This window comes from Sceloporus occidentalis, unplaced genomic scaffold (genome assembly GCF_023333645.1).
Source record: "Sceloporus occidentalis isolate IW3139 unplaced genomic scaffold, rSceOcc1.0.p SCAF_4, whole genome shotgun sequence".
Taxonomy (NCBI): Eukaryota; Metazoa; Chordata; class Lepidosauria; order Squamata; family Phrynosomatidae; genus Sceloporus; species Sceloporus occidentalis.
In genome coordinates, this window is record NW_028316984.1 from 187,308,826 (window position 1) to 187,325,665 (window position 16,840).

At 39.9% G+C, this 16,840-nt stretch overlaps 1 protein-coding gene across 11 annotated transcripts in view; it reads right to left on the minus strand.

Moving 5' to 3' along the window:
• Positions 1–470: 470 nt before the first annotated feature.
• Positions 471–16,840, minus strand: part of PPP1R13B (protein phosphatase 1 regulatory subunit 13B) — a 97,072-nt gene continuing 80,702 nt past the window's right edge. For 6 of the 11 annotated variants that reach the window (XM_089522630.1, XM_089522631.1, XM_089522629.1 and 3 more), the window contains 8 exons: positions 14,428–14,594; positions 13,337–13,838; positions 9,850–10,637; positions 8,680–8,817; positions 8,461–8,594; positions 8,147–8,313; positions 5,710–5,909; positions 472–2,010 (listed from right to left, as the gene is read on the minus strand). In XM_089522630.1, coding sequence (XP_089378756.1) covers positions 1,969–2,010; positions 5,710–5,909; positions 8,147–8,313; positions 8,461–8,594; positions 8,680–8,817; positions 9,850–10,637; positions 13,337–13,838; positions 14,428–14,594 — 2,138 coding nt within the window. In that variant the 3' untranslated portion in view covers positions 472–1,968. Of the gene's footprint in view, positions 2,011–5,709; positions 5,910–8,146; positions 8,314–8,460; positions 8,595–8,679; positions 8,818–9,849; positions 10,638–13,336; positions 13,839–14,427; positions 14,595–16,840 lie in introns of all 11 variants that reach the window. The other 5 variants (XM_089522640.1, XM_089522633.1, XM_089522635.1 and 2 more) reach the window with 3 other exon arrangements.

Consider the following 16,840-nt stretch of genomic DNA (forward strand, 5'->3'; position numbering starts at 1 on the left):
GGTGTGAAAATGCCTCCCTGGAGACAGTGGTGGTACTGTATAGCCCTTCAGGGTCTTCTGAGAGATGAATACAGCCTCCTAGTCTTGCACAGTAGCCCACCTACCCATCATCTAGAACTTTCTTAATCACTGTTGCGGGAAGCTTTCCGACCATTATTCACTTTCATATTAAAAACTCACCAGTGTTCCTACATACATTTTTGAAAAATATTGCATTACAGAAGTAGCTGCTCTATTCTGTAACAGCCTGATACTATTACTAATCTTTAATTGCTACAGATGCACTTGGGTTATGTAGAATGACCATAAGAATTCAACAAGAAAAATGCATAGTGGACAATATTTAACAGGACATACTACATTAGATATACAGTTGGACCTTCTTATACACGGATTTTTTATACACGGATTCAAGCATACACGGTTTGAAAATGTTCCAAAAAAGTATAAATTTACCTTGATGTTCCATTTTTTATTAGGGACACCATTTTGCTATGTTATTATACTTAATGGGACTTGAGCGTACACGGATTTTGTTATACACGGGGGATCTTGGAACCAAACCCCAGCGTATAACAAGGATCCACTGTATACAATAAATGTCCCTGACTGAACTCTTAGAAAAAACAGTTCTAACATTGGGAAAAGAAGCACCTAGAAACACAACCGTATCTTAGCAGTAGTTTATTGTGCACACTGGATCAGCAGTGTATCGTAGGCTTTTCACTCACATTCATTTAGCAAATATTCTTTTACATTACCCTTTCACTTCTTATCACCACAATATATACAATTAATGCTAAACAGTGGTAAAAGCAAATTACAGCACTGCATCAATGGATATAAATTATGCACAATGTGTACATGAATAATGGCAATTGGCCTACAGTTTACAGGGAGGAAATTATAAAACAAGTATGGCTACAACATAATGGGGAATTCAAAATAGACTTTTGTGTATAAAATCATGTACAATTTCTATTCCAATGAAGTGCTTCTTCTTTTTTTGCTTGAAACTAGATAGTGGATCAAGTTATTGCATAACTTACCCTGGCACAAGACGCAGGGCTGCCCAGAACCACAGACGCTCTCCCAACCCAAACAGCAGATCATCTTTGCCATAAGTCTTTTCTTTCTCCCCCCTTCACTCTACGTAACCAATTCAGCCTTTTTAATCAGTCCTTCAGTCACCCAACTACTTTCACAGATAAGATTTCAAGGTCCTCAAAGTGGACCCTCTTAGCTTTTTTATAACCTGACTCTTACCCTTCTCAACTATTGCACTTTTCTTCCATATAGACGACATACAGATCCCTTAAATCTGAATGCAGGTTTCTCCAGAAGATGGAATTTGGGGTGTGTGTATGAAAAAGTGTAATGGAATACAGGGAAGCTAACTGGTGCTGTAAGCAGAATATCAAGAAAAAACATCAAGTGAAGGAACAAGTGCAGTTTTGGGAGGTGTGCAAAACCCATTCATCCTTGATGCTTTTCTTGTCATTATCAGTAACACCTTCCATTCCAGAAAACTGTTGGTACTCCAAAATGTCAACTCATGCTGAGATCTTCTAAGGATTTACACAGCAAACGCAACACTCAGTTGACAATTTTAATAATAAACATCTTGACATGTCAGGACAGTTACTGTGGACTACAACTGATCGGATAGCATATCTGCGTTTTGCAAAGGTTTTAACATGTAGCACAAGTTTTAAAAGTTCAGTTGGCAGAAAATACTGTAGGCTGTGTTTGAGTACCTCACCCAGAGACCAGGCGAGTTAACATGGAGCAGACCTCACTTATGAATTGCAGATTGAAAATCTCAAACGCTGTCTGTTATATTAAACAAGAGCACCATTTAAAAACAAGTATAGCTTAACGTCTGGTGAAATGTACTTGAAAATGTTTCCAGTGTATATTTTCATCTTCCAGTTACCAGCAAGATACTTTATTGCCAAATGATGGGATTCAGGCAAGAGTTCTTTGCCTAGGTTTTATCCTTGGGTATAACTGTAATAAAATTAAATCATGATTAAACACAGTCTTTATAAATGGTGAAGAAGGGTTCTTACATTTGACAAACTACACTAGGAGATAGAAGGCTACCCTTGTAAAGAATGATTTTATAATTCTATGTGTATGAGTAGTTCCCTTAATGTCCACTAGTACAGTGCACCCTTTGTTTATGCGGGGGATCCGTTCCGGACTCCCCTATGTAAAACAAATAATGCCTATGCTTGAGCCCCATTTAAATGAATGGGGCTTATGCACGTGGCAGCAGGTGAAAGCTGCATAAAGCCTGTATTTCTTCAGGTACTTCTAAAATCAGGAATCTTCCTAATATGGAGCTGCCATTCTACCAAATGATATTTGTCCAGATCAGCGATTCCCAAACTCTGGCCTTCTAGACTTCAGCTCCCAGAATCCCAGATTATTGGCCAAGATGGCTGAGGCTCCTGGGAGATGAAGTCCAAAACATCCGGAGGAGCAGAAATTGGGAATCATTGGTCTAGATGATTTTATCTCTAACAGAAGCAGTACCTAGTGAACTAGCTGTTGTTTCAATCACAATTCCTCCCTCTACTTTCCCAGGGAGTGGAATTCTGATTGAAACCACCATGAAACATTTTCTTCAGTCAGTAACAGAAAGTACAGAGCAGAAAATATTGTGAGGAATGGCCAATATTTGGGGAAATGCTCCAATTATAACCTGCAGGAGATTCACGTGGTACAATTCTGGCTCTGTATTCCATTAGAAGGAGGATGAAGTAATTCAGTGCCTTGCAAAAGTATTTTTTTTTCTTGTGTAAGAACCTGGAACTGAAATGGATTGTCTGAGCAGTGTTAACACTTGTTGTACACAAAATACTCAACATAAAATAAACAAAAACAAACTGACACATGCCCATTAACTATTAATCCCCATTTGCTGTGCCTTGCCTAAATAAGCTAGTTGGATAGAGTCAGCCTGTGTGCGACTGACTGCAGTGCCACATGATCTCTGATTAAATATTACCCTGTTTTTAGAAGGGCCCAGAGTTTGTTGAGAGAGATTTTCCTAATCAAATATCACAAAGACAGTCAAACCAAATCTGGGATAAAGTTACAAAAAGAATTTAAAAATGCTAAATTATGAACATCTTTGAAAGCATCATTAAATCCACTGTTAGAGAATGGAAAGAATATGGTTCAACCATAATGCTGCCTAGAGAAGGCTGTCCATCAAAACTCAGTGTCCTGGCAAGGAGGGTATCAGAGAAACAATCAGGAGACCAATGAATTTTGAAGAGGATGGACAGATGCACAGCTCAGATGGACAGGTATCACCCAGATATTCCATAAAGCTGGCCTTCAGAGAAGAATGGAAAGAAGAAAGCTGTTGCTGAAACTAGTATCAAACCCTGCTTGGTGTCTGCAAAAAGGCTTCTGGGAGACTAACATGTAGCAAAGGCTTATATGGTCTTATGAAAACGATGTTCACTGTCCTGAGAAACACCATCTCCATGGCATGATGATGAGAGGAGCATATTGGGAGGATGTTTTTCCTCAGCAGGAACTGGGAAAGTTATGAGGATTGAGGGCGAGAGTGCCAAATACCTGACAATGGTGGAGTAAGACCTATTTCTCTCTGCAAAGGACCTGGGACTGGAGTGGAAATTGAGTTTCCAGCAGGAAATGGGTACAAAAATTGGAAATGGTTACCAATAGAATATTTAAACAGGAGTAATAATGACGAGTTTGGGAAAATATTTAAAAAATTAAAGGCAAAGGGGATTAATATAATTAGAGGCTTGTATAACAGAACAGAGAAATTGATAGAGGGGAAAGAATTGGTTTCATTGGTTGGAATGCAATACTGAATTCAAGTATAAGGAATAATTAAATTATTAGATGAAATACAGGATGTGCTTCTAGAAAAGTTAATCAGGGAAAAAATAGAAGGTGAAAAGGAATTAATAGGGAAAATTTATAAGGATCTGCCAATGGCTCAATATAGAATGATAGAGTGGTTGTCAATAGAATGGAAGAAAGATTTACTGATAGAGAAAAATATAAAATATGGCTGCAAGAAAATGTTAACAATATACATTTAAAAGAACAACAAATGAAAATTATTGGTAGATAGTATATAACACCGCATCAAATGGCAATTATAGATGGCAAATCCCAATCTAAATGTTGCCAGGGTGTGGAATGAGTGGCATTTATCAACATGTGGTGGGAATGCTAATTTGTTCAGGAGTTTTGGACATAAATTAGCTAATAATTTATACAGTGGGCCCTTGATATCTGCTGGGATTTGGTTCCAAGGCACACACATACCCAATGGATGCACAAATCCCATTACATACAGTGGCATAGTAAAATGGTTTGCTTTTGGGAATTTTTTAGAAATATATTTTCAAGCTGTCACAAGTTGGAGCGGGTTTAGAGTAGGGCAATGAGGACAATAGGTAGGATGGAGAAGAAAATATATGAGGAAAGATTAAAGGACTGGGCATGATCAGCTAGGTGAAGAGAAGACTGAGGGGTGAGAGGAATGTACTCTATATATAACTCAAGAGTTGTCCCAGAAAGGAGGGGATAGGCCTATTCTTTGATGTCCCAGAGGGTGGGTCCAGGTCTACTTGTTTTAAGTTACAGAAGGGTAGATGTAGTTAAACATTGGAAGAAACCTTCTGGGAATAAGAGCGGTTCAACAACTGCCTGAAGAGATGGTGGGGTTTCCTTCTCTGGACCTCTTCAGAAAGAGGCTGGACAACTACCTGCTAGGGATCTTGCACTGAGCAGGGCATTGGACTGGATGACCCATCAGGCCCCTTCTGGCTGTGATCCTAAGTGTCAGTTTATTTTTGTTTACTTGCCTTTTGTGTCATAATAAAAATATTTTGCATTTTCATTTCCAGTGCCTTGTGTACATGAAGTTTTAACAATGCCAGTTCAATCTATTTCAATTCTCAATAGTAACACGACAAAATGTGAAGAAGCAAAAAAAAAAAAAGTGGTACAAGATATTGCATGCTTGAATACACAATCTTTCACATGAAATATCAGCACACCAAGGAAAACCTGACCATTTTCAAAGTGTATAAAATTCTCTTCTGGGTATGGAAAACTGAAAAATTTAATACTCTAACCTGCTGTCTGAGGTGAAACAGTTCTACCAGGACTTGGTTGTTAGGTACTCTCACATTGAAAGTACAGGCCTGGTTTGCTCTTTGGTATGTGCCTTCAAGTCAGTTCCCTTATGGTGACCCTATTCTATGATTTTCTTGTTAGCTCCTTCTAAGAGTGAGAGCATGTGACTTGCCCAAGGTCACTATGGTTTCCCAAAGTGCAATGCTCAAGCCACTACAACATAGTGGCTCTCTGATTTGCTCTAAGACCCATTTATTTATCCTTTGATGTTCTCCTTCCTTAGATGCCTTTAACCAGAGGCTGGATGGCCATCTGTCGGGGATGCTTTGATTTAGATTTCCTGCATGGCAGGGAGTTGGACTGGATGGCCCTTGTGGTCTCTTCCAACTCTACGATTCTATGATTCCATGGTATCTATAGAATTCTGTCCTAATGGGTCTGGGTTGGGGTTTTTTCTTCCTGTTTTAAAGTAAATATTCCTTTAACGCCTCCTATCTCAGCAATTCTTAAAAGAGTTTCTAAAAAGCACTATATTAAGCCTTCGGTACATGAAACATCAGTCAAACTTACCCCCAAGAGATTTTTAGGCACATAGCCTTCCCTGTCATTGAGACGGGCCCACCACCAGTCTGTCTCATTATCATCTTTGCGCCTCAGAATGGTAATTGCATCGCCTTCATGAAATGACAACTCATCGTTGTTTTGAGCTTCGTAATCCCAGAGTGCATACACTACACCTTTGTTCATGACCCCCAGCTTCTCCTGTACACCTGTTGTCAATAAGCAAAAAAAGATTATAGAAGATGCAACAATCACTCTACCACCCTGAACATACCCAATCTTTAGTTCTTTGTGGGTTTGGGGGCTTTGTGGCTGTGTTCTAGAAGAATTTATTCCTGACATCTTCAGATAATGGTGGCATGGAGGTGTGCAGGCTATATATACACTATGTGACGCTTGGTTGAGAGGAAGTGATCTGTATGTTAATCTGTGTGTTGGTCTACTGGTGAATGGCAAGGCCTCAGAGTGGGAGGATATGCAAGGTGGATCTGTGTCTAATGATCCAATGTTTGCTGGGAAACCCCCTGACCCTGGGTGATGTTCAGTTATATATGCTGAGTCTTCATTTTGGTGTTGTCAGAGTTTCTTCTTTCCTGTTGAATCATCCATGTGTTTGTGGATTTCAAAGGCTTCCCTATGCATTCTGACCTGATAGTTGTTGGCATGGTCCAGAATTTCAGTGTTTTCAAATAGCATGTTATGCCCAGAGTGGTTTATAACATATTCTGCTACTGCTGATTTTTCTGGCTGGTCCATCCTGCAGTGTGTCTCATGTTCCTAGATTCACATTTGAACACCAAAATCAAGTCACGGGACATTAAATTGAACCTCACCCAGATCCATGGGACTGGTACCGGACAAAAATGTTTTCTCTAGTCATTTTCTAGGTCTTCCAACACAACACTATGGTCATTCATTTCAATAGGGTTCAGTATTATCTGCAGTTTCATGTTTCCATGGTAAGGCCAGGAATGTACGGTATCCCATGGATATGAGGGTCATACTGCATTCTACTGAATATATGTATTATGCATTATGTCCAATTATAAAGCTGCCCTGAGCTCCTTGCCCCACTAGCAGACATGTGAAGTAGGTCAGTTTGAAGTCTGTAGAAATATATCACTTGAGAAAGGAAAATTTTCATCAGCATGCATGCAGCTCTGTAATCCCGATCTGGTTGCCAGTTGCTGTAAAATTGCTTGGGCTACAATTGCACAATAATAATTTGCACATTTACAGTAACCTGCTATCACTTTCTTTACTAAAGGCAATCATCCCACAAACCCAGGTTTAGCAAGTAAAGTCTCAATACTGGGTCAAGATGGCTCTTGATAATACTAATGAAAAGGAGCTGTACAGCTATTCTACTATCCCTTAAGACATTTTTGTGGTAAGCAGGAAAACACAGGAGGATTAGAAAAATAGAAGAAAACATTTGAAGCCTCATCTGTAAAAAACTTCAGAGTTACAAAGGTTTATCATAATCTCTCATACCATCAGAGTGACACATTACACACACGTTCCAGAGTTCAATCTAAAAACACACAGCCCATCTGTTCTAGGCCTTACATGCTGAGTGTGATGTTTTTAAGTTGAGGCAACGGACAAAAGAGAATTCATTTCAATCACTTGTTGACAGAGCTCTTCCAGCGAACAGTTCAGAATGTTACATCAGGCCTTTGTTTTTCCATCCCTTTTATCTGACTTAGGGATTCAGTTAAGAAAACCACTGTTTCTGCAGATCTGTATGTTCACCATTAAATTTGGTACCTCAATTCTCTCTAAAACCACAGTTAGGCCAAGATTCCTTTAGTCTACTGGCAAAGCATAAATTTCCACTAATGTACTTACTCTGGAGCTTGGGATGCAAAGGCTTCTTCTTCCCTGAATGTAGAAGGGCAGCCAGATGCTTTTGAATGCATTCCTGCTCTCCAGCTCAGCCCCACTTGCACACTTGAGGCAAGAGCATTCGGGGCAGCAGGATGACTCCTGGATATACCCCCATAGAAAATCAGTAACTGAAGAGGAAATGGCAATATACCCAGAAGGCTCTGGCTACTCCTGGGCAAGCAGGGCATTGGTGCTATTCAAGGAGGTAATGGAAAACTCCTTTTGCAACACCTAAAAGTGCTTACTGGAGTTATTCCAGTGTAAACTATCAAGAGGATCCTGGTCTAAATGTTCTAAAGATTAGCTAAATATCCTTTTGACTTAATAAATACATGGATTATTCTGTTGCTGCATTATCATTTCTTAATCTGTTCTAAACTGCCTTGAGGATTATTCAATTGAACATTTTCAAAAATCAATTAATAATCTAAATTTTTGTTATAATATAAGCATGAACATACAGATGTAGAGGCTGAACTAGTTATGGAGGACAAATTCAAACTAAAGATCTCAAACATCAAAATTAACACACATATATAAAAGACTTATAACCTACCATATAGGAACTGAGAACACTGAATATAACCTTCTTCCATCTCCTCACACTTATCTGCTGCAGTTTCTATGTCACTTATGGTTGAAGCAAAAATTGCTGCTCCAGATTCAACTAGAAGCTTACAAAGGTGAACACTATTACAAGAGGCAGCACAGTGCAAAGGAGTCCTGAAACAAAGCAGACACAGAAGATAAGATAAGATGAAACAAAACACATGATCCCATGTGCCAAAATGGAATCACACCAGTTAACTGTTCACTGTTGTTCTTTGTGCCGCATCCTGGTGTAATAGTGTGCTCCAGCTTGTCTCTTACCATCCGTCACTATCTGCTGCATTCACATTGACACCAAAATCCAGTAGGAACTTGACAATATGGTGATGGCCAGCACACACTGCATTATGCAGAGGGGTGATTCCTTCATCATTAGGTTTGCTGGGGTCATCAACCTAAGAGGAAAACAGAGAATGACTGCACAAACTTAAAACATTTTCCACCTTCAAAAAACAGCAAAAGAGTCTAAAACTAGGCTACCTCATATATGATCCGCTGCACCAAATCAAATTCTCCCTCCAGTGAGGCATCCAGCAACAGGGCCAAGGGATTGAACTTGACCCTCAAGCTATGACCAGTTCTTTCCGAGTTGGGTTTCTTCAGGTTGGTTCTCTTGGTCTGAATAATAAGGTGACAGTTATTTTCAGACTACTAGCACAAGATTCTAAAGTCCATTCTGTCCATAATATTTGTTTTGGAGCTAATTAAAGGGCATTATTTCTACTCAATTTTTGTGGGGAGAAGGGAGATCAGTAATAAGGAGATTGGAAAACTTTCAAAAATTGACCTTTAGCTTTGGTGCAGATAACACATCCAGAAAATTACCAGCATTATGCACTTTAATAATAGAACTGAAAAGACCAGTCTGTCCTAGTGCTTTACGATACCAGTCTTCACTTTTTTTAGACTCAGGACTTCCAAGGTTTGTCTCACAGATGTCCAGCTCAATTTTTTTTTCTGATTAAAGGATGCAGCTGGCATGAGTCAGGTACCTTGAGTCACAACTTGTTTGTCAACTGTAACTCATCAGCTGAAGGTTCTAAAGGCCTCAAAAGCAACTTGTGGCCCATTGAGCCAAATGCTGCTAACCAGCAGGTTGATGAACCTACACAACTTGAATAAGGATGTGCTTGGTCAAAACAGATTCATACCAGAATAAATATGAATCTTGCTTTTGTACCTGCCTTAGGTTAACAATTTTACCTTACATTTAAGGAGCATTTTACTGTAACTATGTTTAGGAGAAAATCAGAATACACTGAGAAATCAGTATCTGGGATGGAAGCTACTATAAGGACTAGTATGCATATGAAGAGGACATATACAGGATGCATCTATATTGCAGAAATAATACAACTTGACATCACTTTAACTGCCAGGGCTCCATCCTACAGAATCCTAAGATTTGCAGCTTTGTGAGTCAGCAGCATGCTTTAACAGAGAAGGCTAAAGACCTTGTTAAACAACAAATCCCGGGATTCCACAGGATGGAGCTACAGCACTTAGAGTAGTGTCAGACTGCATTATTTCTACAGTGTAGATGCACCCACACATTGCATGACATGGCACAGACACATTCACACTGGAGCTTTTTCTAACACATCTCCCTGTGCCCCTGGCAACCCAACTTGTTTTTCCACAGTGTCTTACCACAAGAAGTGGAGGAGGAGGTGGAGGAGGAAGATCAGGAGGCAGCTGGATCTCCTCTTCCTCCTCCCCCTCTTCTTCTTCTGGAGAATTGGCCTCAGGTGTTGGACTTGGTGGCCGCTCAATAGAAGGGACAACTGCGGGGTTGTTGTTGTTGTTATCATCCTCAGTTATTTCAGATGTTTGATTTGTAGTTTCTACACTGATCAGCTCTTCAGTTTCAGGAGACGGTAATTCATTATCATTAGCATCTGATGAAGGCTCATCAGGTAGAGGAGCTGTTGGGGGCACTGAAATTGGTTCCTCAATATTGCCATTGGTGTTTGTGTTCCCATTGTCAACATCTGCCAAGGTGCCTATAAAGTCTTGTGAGTTTCCTGGCTGATAGAAAGGAGCACCTTCTATTCCTCCTGCCAGGGTATTAAAGCGCTGATATAATAGCTTCTGAATGTTTGGTCCACTGGGGCCTTCTGGTTCAGTGATAGAACTTCTCTTCTTCAAGGGCCTGGGAGCATTGGCGAGTTTCCTGCGAAGAGCTTCCAGATCAGCGTCGCTTTGGTAGCGAAGGGGCGAGTGGACGATGGGAGTGAGCTTGGTGGGACTGAGAGGGCGAGGGATGTTTTCCACATTGCTATTATCACCAGCAGGTGGAATGTTTTCCAGCTCTTGGTCTTTCTCATTATAATCGCCCAGAGGTGGAGGCTGTGATGTGTTGACAGGAGAAGATCCATGAAGGAAGGGCAATGGAGAAGGAGAAGTTGAACCAGACTGTACAACTGGCTTCCCATAAACTGAGAGGAAAGAGTAGGAGTGAGCAACAGTTTTAAAGGGACAAGGAATAACTTTTCAGTGTTGCTGTTTCTTTAAGTAACAGAAAAATGATAACTGTTGATTTTCTAACATTTCCTAATGTAAAAGAAAACTACAAAAATCTGCTAATTTTTAAAGATACTATAGTTTGATAGCTATGTATGAGCTATATCCACACTGTCAAAACACAGACAATTCAAAAGACATATTCAAAAGGCATACCATGTGTCTTAGAGATCTATCCCAGATTATGGGAATTACAGAGATCCTTGAAAAAGGAAGTCCAGAACCCAAAGGATACAGTATGATGTTATCTTAGGTGTCTGAGAACAGCAGCAGTAAACATTTTGTTATCCACTTGTCACCACAAAGTACCTCCTTTTGAGATCTGTCTCTGCCTCTGTCCTGTGCAAAGCCCCAGGCCTCTCTGTAGGCATACTTAGGGCACAAAGAAGCCTAGGGACTTGCATGGGACAGAGACAAATCCAGATCTCAAAAGGAGGTATTCTTTGGATGCAAATGGGAAAAGAAAATGTTATTGCTTTTTAAAAAACATTGCTTTCTTTTCGCTCACATCATGGGAATGAGCTTTCTGCCTGCATGTGCCCTTACTGGATAACACCTCAAGCAAACAAGCAAACCACATACAAACCTGTGACTTTAACACCATCACTTTCCCCTGCCCCACATAATTTTTGCCATCTCACCTTAATGAAGAAACTAATGGGCTTCAAACCTAAGAGTGATTTTATGTTGTACCTTTAGGTTGGCCTAACAAAGGTATCACTTTGGCATGGCCTAATAAAGGTACACAATGTATACTTTAGAAATATTTTTATGGTTAACATGGCTACCCCTGCATTTGTTTTAATTTGTTTTACATTATATTTTTCACCAGTAAAAAAATACTTAAATTAGTTCCCTGTCTGGGATTCTCTGCCTGTCAGACCCCTGCAAATTACTGTATGAAATACAGGTAAGATAAGCTATAAACAACAACAACAACAACAAATTTATTTACAGCACACAGCCAGGACAAGCTATAAACAAAAGGAACAATGTACATGAACTCAAAGATGCCCACCAAAAATACAGCACAACATAACTCCCTTATAATCAAAGGAATACAATCCTGTAAGATCGTCTTATAAACAGCTGGTGGAATAAAGTGTATGAGTGGTTTTGAAGTCAACCAAAGTACATTTACTTTGGAAATGTCTGGGTAAAACCCCCAGCACTGTGAACTCATTACTAGTAAATCCATGTTGGAAATTGGATGTGTTTGAACCATTAGTTCAAAACCAGTAATGGTTCAAACACATCCAATTTCCAACATGGATTTACTAGTAACGAGTTCATAGTGCTGGGATTTTTACCCAGACATTTCCAAAGTAAATGTACCGTATATACTCAACTATAAGTCGACCTCATGTATAAGTCGAGGGCAGGTTTTGGGACCAAAATTATGGATTTTGCTATAACCCATGGATAAGTCGAGGGTAAAACTTAGGGGCATATAGCAAAGGATTTAAAAGATGAAGCAAAGTAAAACAACATCAGAGAACTTACAAAATTCCAGCAGGCACAACTCTTTGTGCTCACTCTTATGGCTGGATAGATGAGAGAACAGAGGTGGTCAGTGTTTCCAGGCCAGACTGTCACCAGGGGATAGTTCCTTCTTTTAAATAAGAATTAAAATCATAGAATCATTGAGTTGGAAGAGACCACAAGGGCCATCCAGTCCAACCCCCTGCCATGCAGGAAATCCAAATCAAAGCATCCCCGACAGATGGCCATCCAGCCTCTGCTTGAAGACCTCCAAGGAAGGAGACTCCACCACTCTATGAGGGAGTGTGTTCCACTGTCGAACAGCCCTTACTGTCAGGAGGTTCCTCCTAATGTTGAGGTGGAATCTCTTTTCCTGTAGCTTGCATCCATTGTTCCGGGTCCTGTTCTCTGGAGCAGCAGAAAACAAGCTTGTTCCCTTCTCAATGTGACACCCCTTAAAATATTTAAATAGGGCTATCATATCACCTCTTAATCTTCTTTTCTCCAGATACAGTTCTTTACACTGACCCGTGGATAAGTCGACTCAGCTTTTTTGGGTCAGTTTTCTGACCTAAATTTCTAGACTTATACATAAGTATATACAGTACTTTGTTTGACTTCTCTAAAATAGTTGCACAATGAAACATTTTTTCTCCTTCAGAGGCTAAATAGCTGAGGTGACTCATAATCCTATTCCTCTAATCATTCTACTTCTTCTTCTTTGAAAGTGTTCTACTTTGAAGTAAATAAAATATTCACCAAAGTGTTTCATCACTATCTTAATGCCCCCACATCTTTTTCAGAAACATACTAATAAAACCCCATGTTAACTGCTTCACTCCTCACAACCACTCATAAAAATACTGACCAAAACCATCTGAAAAGTGAGATGGCGCTAACAATCACCCCTCATATTAACCCTCCAAATCTGATGCAATGTTTCAGACTTGCTCTGTACTCAGTTTGCCAATGATTTCTGAATTTGCAGAACATTCCATTTCTTTTTAAGTATCTGAACTAAGGAAGTTATGACAGTAAAAGCCTAGTTTCCATCAAACACAAGCAGCTTTGTAATTATCAAGCAGCTTTTAAAACATTTTCAGAAAAGAAAGAAAACATCAAATTATTCTACCTGCTTTAACGGACTTATTTAGAGTATTGTACACAGCTTGTTGGTAGTTCTTTGGTGGTGTCGCTTGCTGAAGATACACTGAATAGATGGAACTGGAGTTCACCGTTTGGGGCCCTTTCCTAGGAGATTGGGGCCTTGAGCTTTTATCTGCAAGAAAAGGCCTGATGGCCACAGTTAAAGGGAGATCAGGTCTGCCATCTCCTCCTGGAAATAATGGAACGCCAGAAGGCTGATATGTGGGACTTGGAGGCACAGATATTCTCTGTTGTATTTGTTGTGAGGAACTAGGCTGATGAATGCTGCTTGCTGGAGGTAATGGCACAGGTCTTTGCCGGTTTGCTGCAGTGGAGCCAGGTCTTGGCAGGCTACCATCCTTTCGTCTTTCCAGAGAATTGGTAGAACTTGTTCCTAAAGGAACAGCGCTTGGATAGGTCCCATAATTTTGAGGCAACTGCTTACTTACTCCGGAGATGGTTGGTGGTACTTTCCCCATATCAAGACCCTGTGAATGAAAAATAAAAAGTATCAGAAAGGTGTCAGGGTGGTTCTTCTAGCCCAGACAGAAAATAAGACCCTGTGCAGATCAGCCTTAAAGGCTGGCTTGCGGGTGGAGTCAGGGCAAGTCCACATGACGCATGCCCTGACTCCACACCCAGGCTGGTGTGAGGCCGTGCACTGCTCCACATGGTGCATGGCATCACAGCACTCCTCTGGTGCTGTGTTCGCACGACGTAGCACCAAAGGAGTGTTGTAATGCCACAGCAGCATGGCTATTGCACCTTTTGTGGCTCCTTTTTGCAGCTCCTTTTTGCGCCTTGCAAAGGCCAGATTGGGGCCACGGCGTGTGGTTGCTGCAGCCCTGATTTGGCAAAAATGGAGGCGGCTGCAGGCCACCCCTTAGGGGCAGTCTGCACAGCCCCTAAAATACTCTTTAAAAACCTCTAAAGGTGACCCAAGACAAGATTTTGGCAAACAAGAAATCAAGAGATACGTTAACCTAATCCTTGAAGCAGTGGAATTTTTGATACTGTACAATGCAAAAAAAAAAAAAAAGGGGGGGGGGTGAGAGGGGAAGGGAGAGAGACACTTACCAGCTTATCAGTGCTTCCTAACGCTGAAGACGACAGTGGCTGACTAGATATAGTCCCTTGCTTCAAAGCAGCATCCATGTTTGATTCCTTCCAGTCTGCATTGGAGATTTGTGGTGGCTTTATCACAGAAGAGCTCTGCTTAAGTGCTGGCCAGGTTCCATCATTAGCTTGAAACAAAGGGAAATGTTTTATTAAACAGTTACTGATTCCCAGGTGTGCAAAGCAATTTTTCAGATTAATTGAATCAAACATAGGATTAAAAATTTAAAAAATCAGACATGTTGGTAATCTGCAATATTTCTTACATGCGTATTTTAATATTTACTACTAAGAGGCTGTGGTCCAAATTGGGGGCGGAGATTAACACCTCATTCTTCCACTTCAAAATGATGCACCCTCTCTGCTTGTTTACATTTTTATCCTGCCACAAGGTGGCAAAAATTATGCAGGAATTGAATCACAAGACAAGTCTACAAAGAAACTACTGTACTTGTATATCCTGGGATAGCCCAATGTAGAAGGGGATAGATAGGGCACCCAAACGGCTCATAAATGTGTAGAAAAGGGAATTTCAGAAACATAACAAGCTATACACAGCAGAATTTCATCTACTGCATAATTATTAAGATGGTCAGAACTGTGTCCTCTTTAGAATCTGGAAATCCTATTGGCTGTTACTGCTCTAAACATTTTTATGTTCAATTTAGCAAGACTTCATAATTTTAGGGATATACTTCTGTGAGCTCTAAAAAAAGGTCCATGTATATAAACTAAAGTATTTCATTATTCAAATTTTACACTTTAATTGTGAAGTGCAGAAGGCAGTCTACATTTTGCAGCTCAAGGCCATTAAGGAATGGGATTAAGAATGAAAATTCTCTACTTTTTAATATATACTGAGATCTCAGAGTGGTGTACAATAAAATCAAGTAGAACAATTTAAAACAATAACAATAATTTTAAAAGACTGAATATATATGGAGGCATAAAGACTCTCTCCTTTCAAAAAACTGTGCATTTACTGGAATGAGTTAGGGTCCCCCATCCCCATTGTACACAATACATTTTCTTCAAAGATTTTTAAATCATAATTTTAATTAAAATTTTAAATTCAAAACTTAAACAACTTTATTATTACACATTTCATAATACAAAGTTGTACCAGGAAATGTCTACTTTTCATCTTCTACAATCTACAACTTTAAGGTGGTAAAGCTCAGTGTACAACTACTTAGAAAAAAGTCCCACTGAACAAAGTGGGACTTGCTTCTGAGTAAACGTGTTTAGAAATGGGCTGTCAAAACTCTCACCAATAAATAACTGAGAATACATGGTAACATATATAGACATATTCGGAAACAGGTAACTGGACATGCTAATGATGACTTAAAAGACTGGATATGGTGAATCTCTTACAAATCAAAAGTTTATCCACTAGAATTATGAAGGAGCCAAATGATTAGAAAATCACTTTGTATCCAGCTCTATCCCTTGGCTTGTTTCTAAATAATTCCTTATAGTTATCTGTCCATCTTTCTGTCTGAAATTTATACAAAAATACTCAAGGGACCCCAGTTTTTACATGTGTCTGGCTTGCTTTTATAGAATTGGTCTTACCATTAGATATAAGTATGTTCATTTCCCAAAGCAGCTGAGTATCATGAAAAGTTACCTACTTCTTACTATTTTAATATATTATTGTACATTTACTTTCATTGTGTACTTTTGCCTCAGATGCCCAAATAACTCTGCCATCCTTGGGTACTGTGCACCTTGGTTTAGTAGTGGGAGTAAGGAAGGGAAGGATTTGCTGCTCTGTCTTGGGCAACAAAATGGCTTGGACTAATCCAGGCTCTAGAACTAGCATATGTTTTTCAAACATAATGTTTTATGGTGCTCTGGATCTCTACTGAGAGGCACATATCTTGGCTTATTAAACTAAGCTATATGTAAACTTTGTACTGTGTGCCTTGTATCACATCACCCTTTTCTACTCCCTTTGTGGTACAGTGCGCCCGTGTTATACACGGGCATGCCTGGCTTACACGGACTCCAGCATACGCTGAAAGTCCGCACCAGAAGAAGCCTCGGCGCATCCAGAAGTTGTAGTCACGCATGCACAAGCCCCATTATCTTCAATGGGGCTCGAGCATACGCAGAATTCCCCTTACGTGGGGGGGGGGGGGTTTACATTGTTTCCAGTACCATCTAAACTAGGGAATTATAGCTAAGATCAAAATATACCAGATTCTTAAACCAACTTCAAACTGTGCTTTGAAATTGTGGTAATACTGGTCTCTTCCAACTCTATGATTCTGGTAATGACAGTTTCCTGATTCTGGTGTCATAATCATATACAGTTGGGCCTTTGTATCTGTAGAGAGGTCTGTTCCATCCCACACATGGATATGAA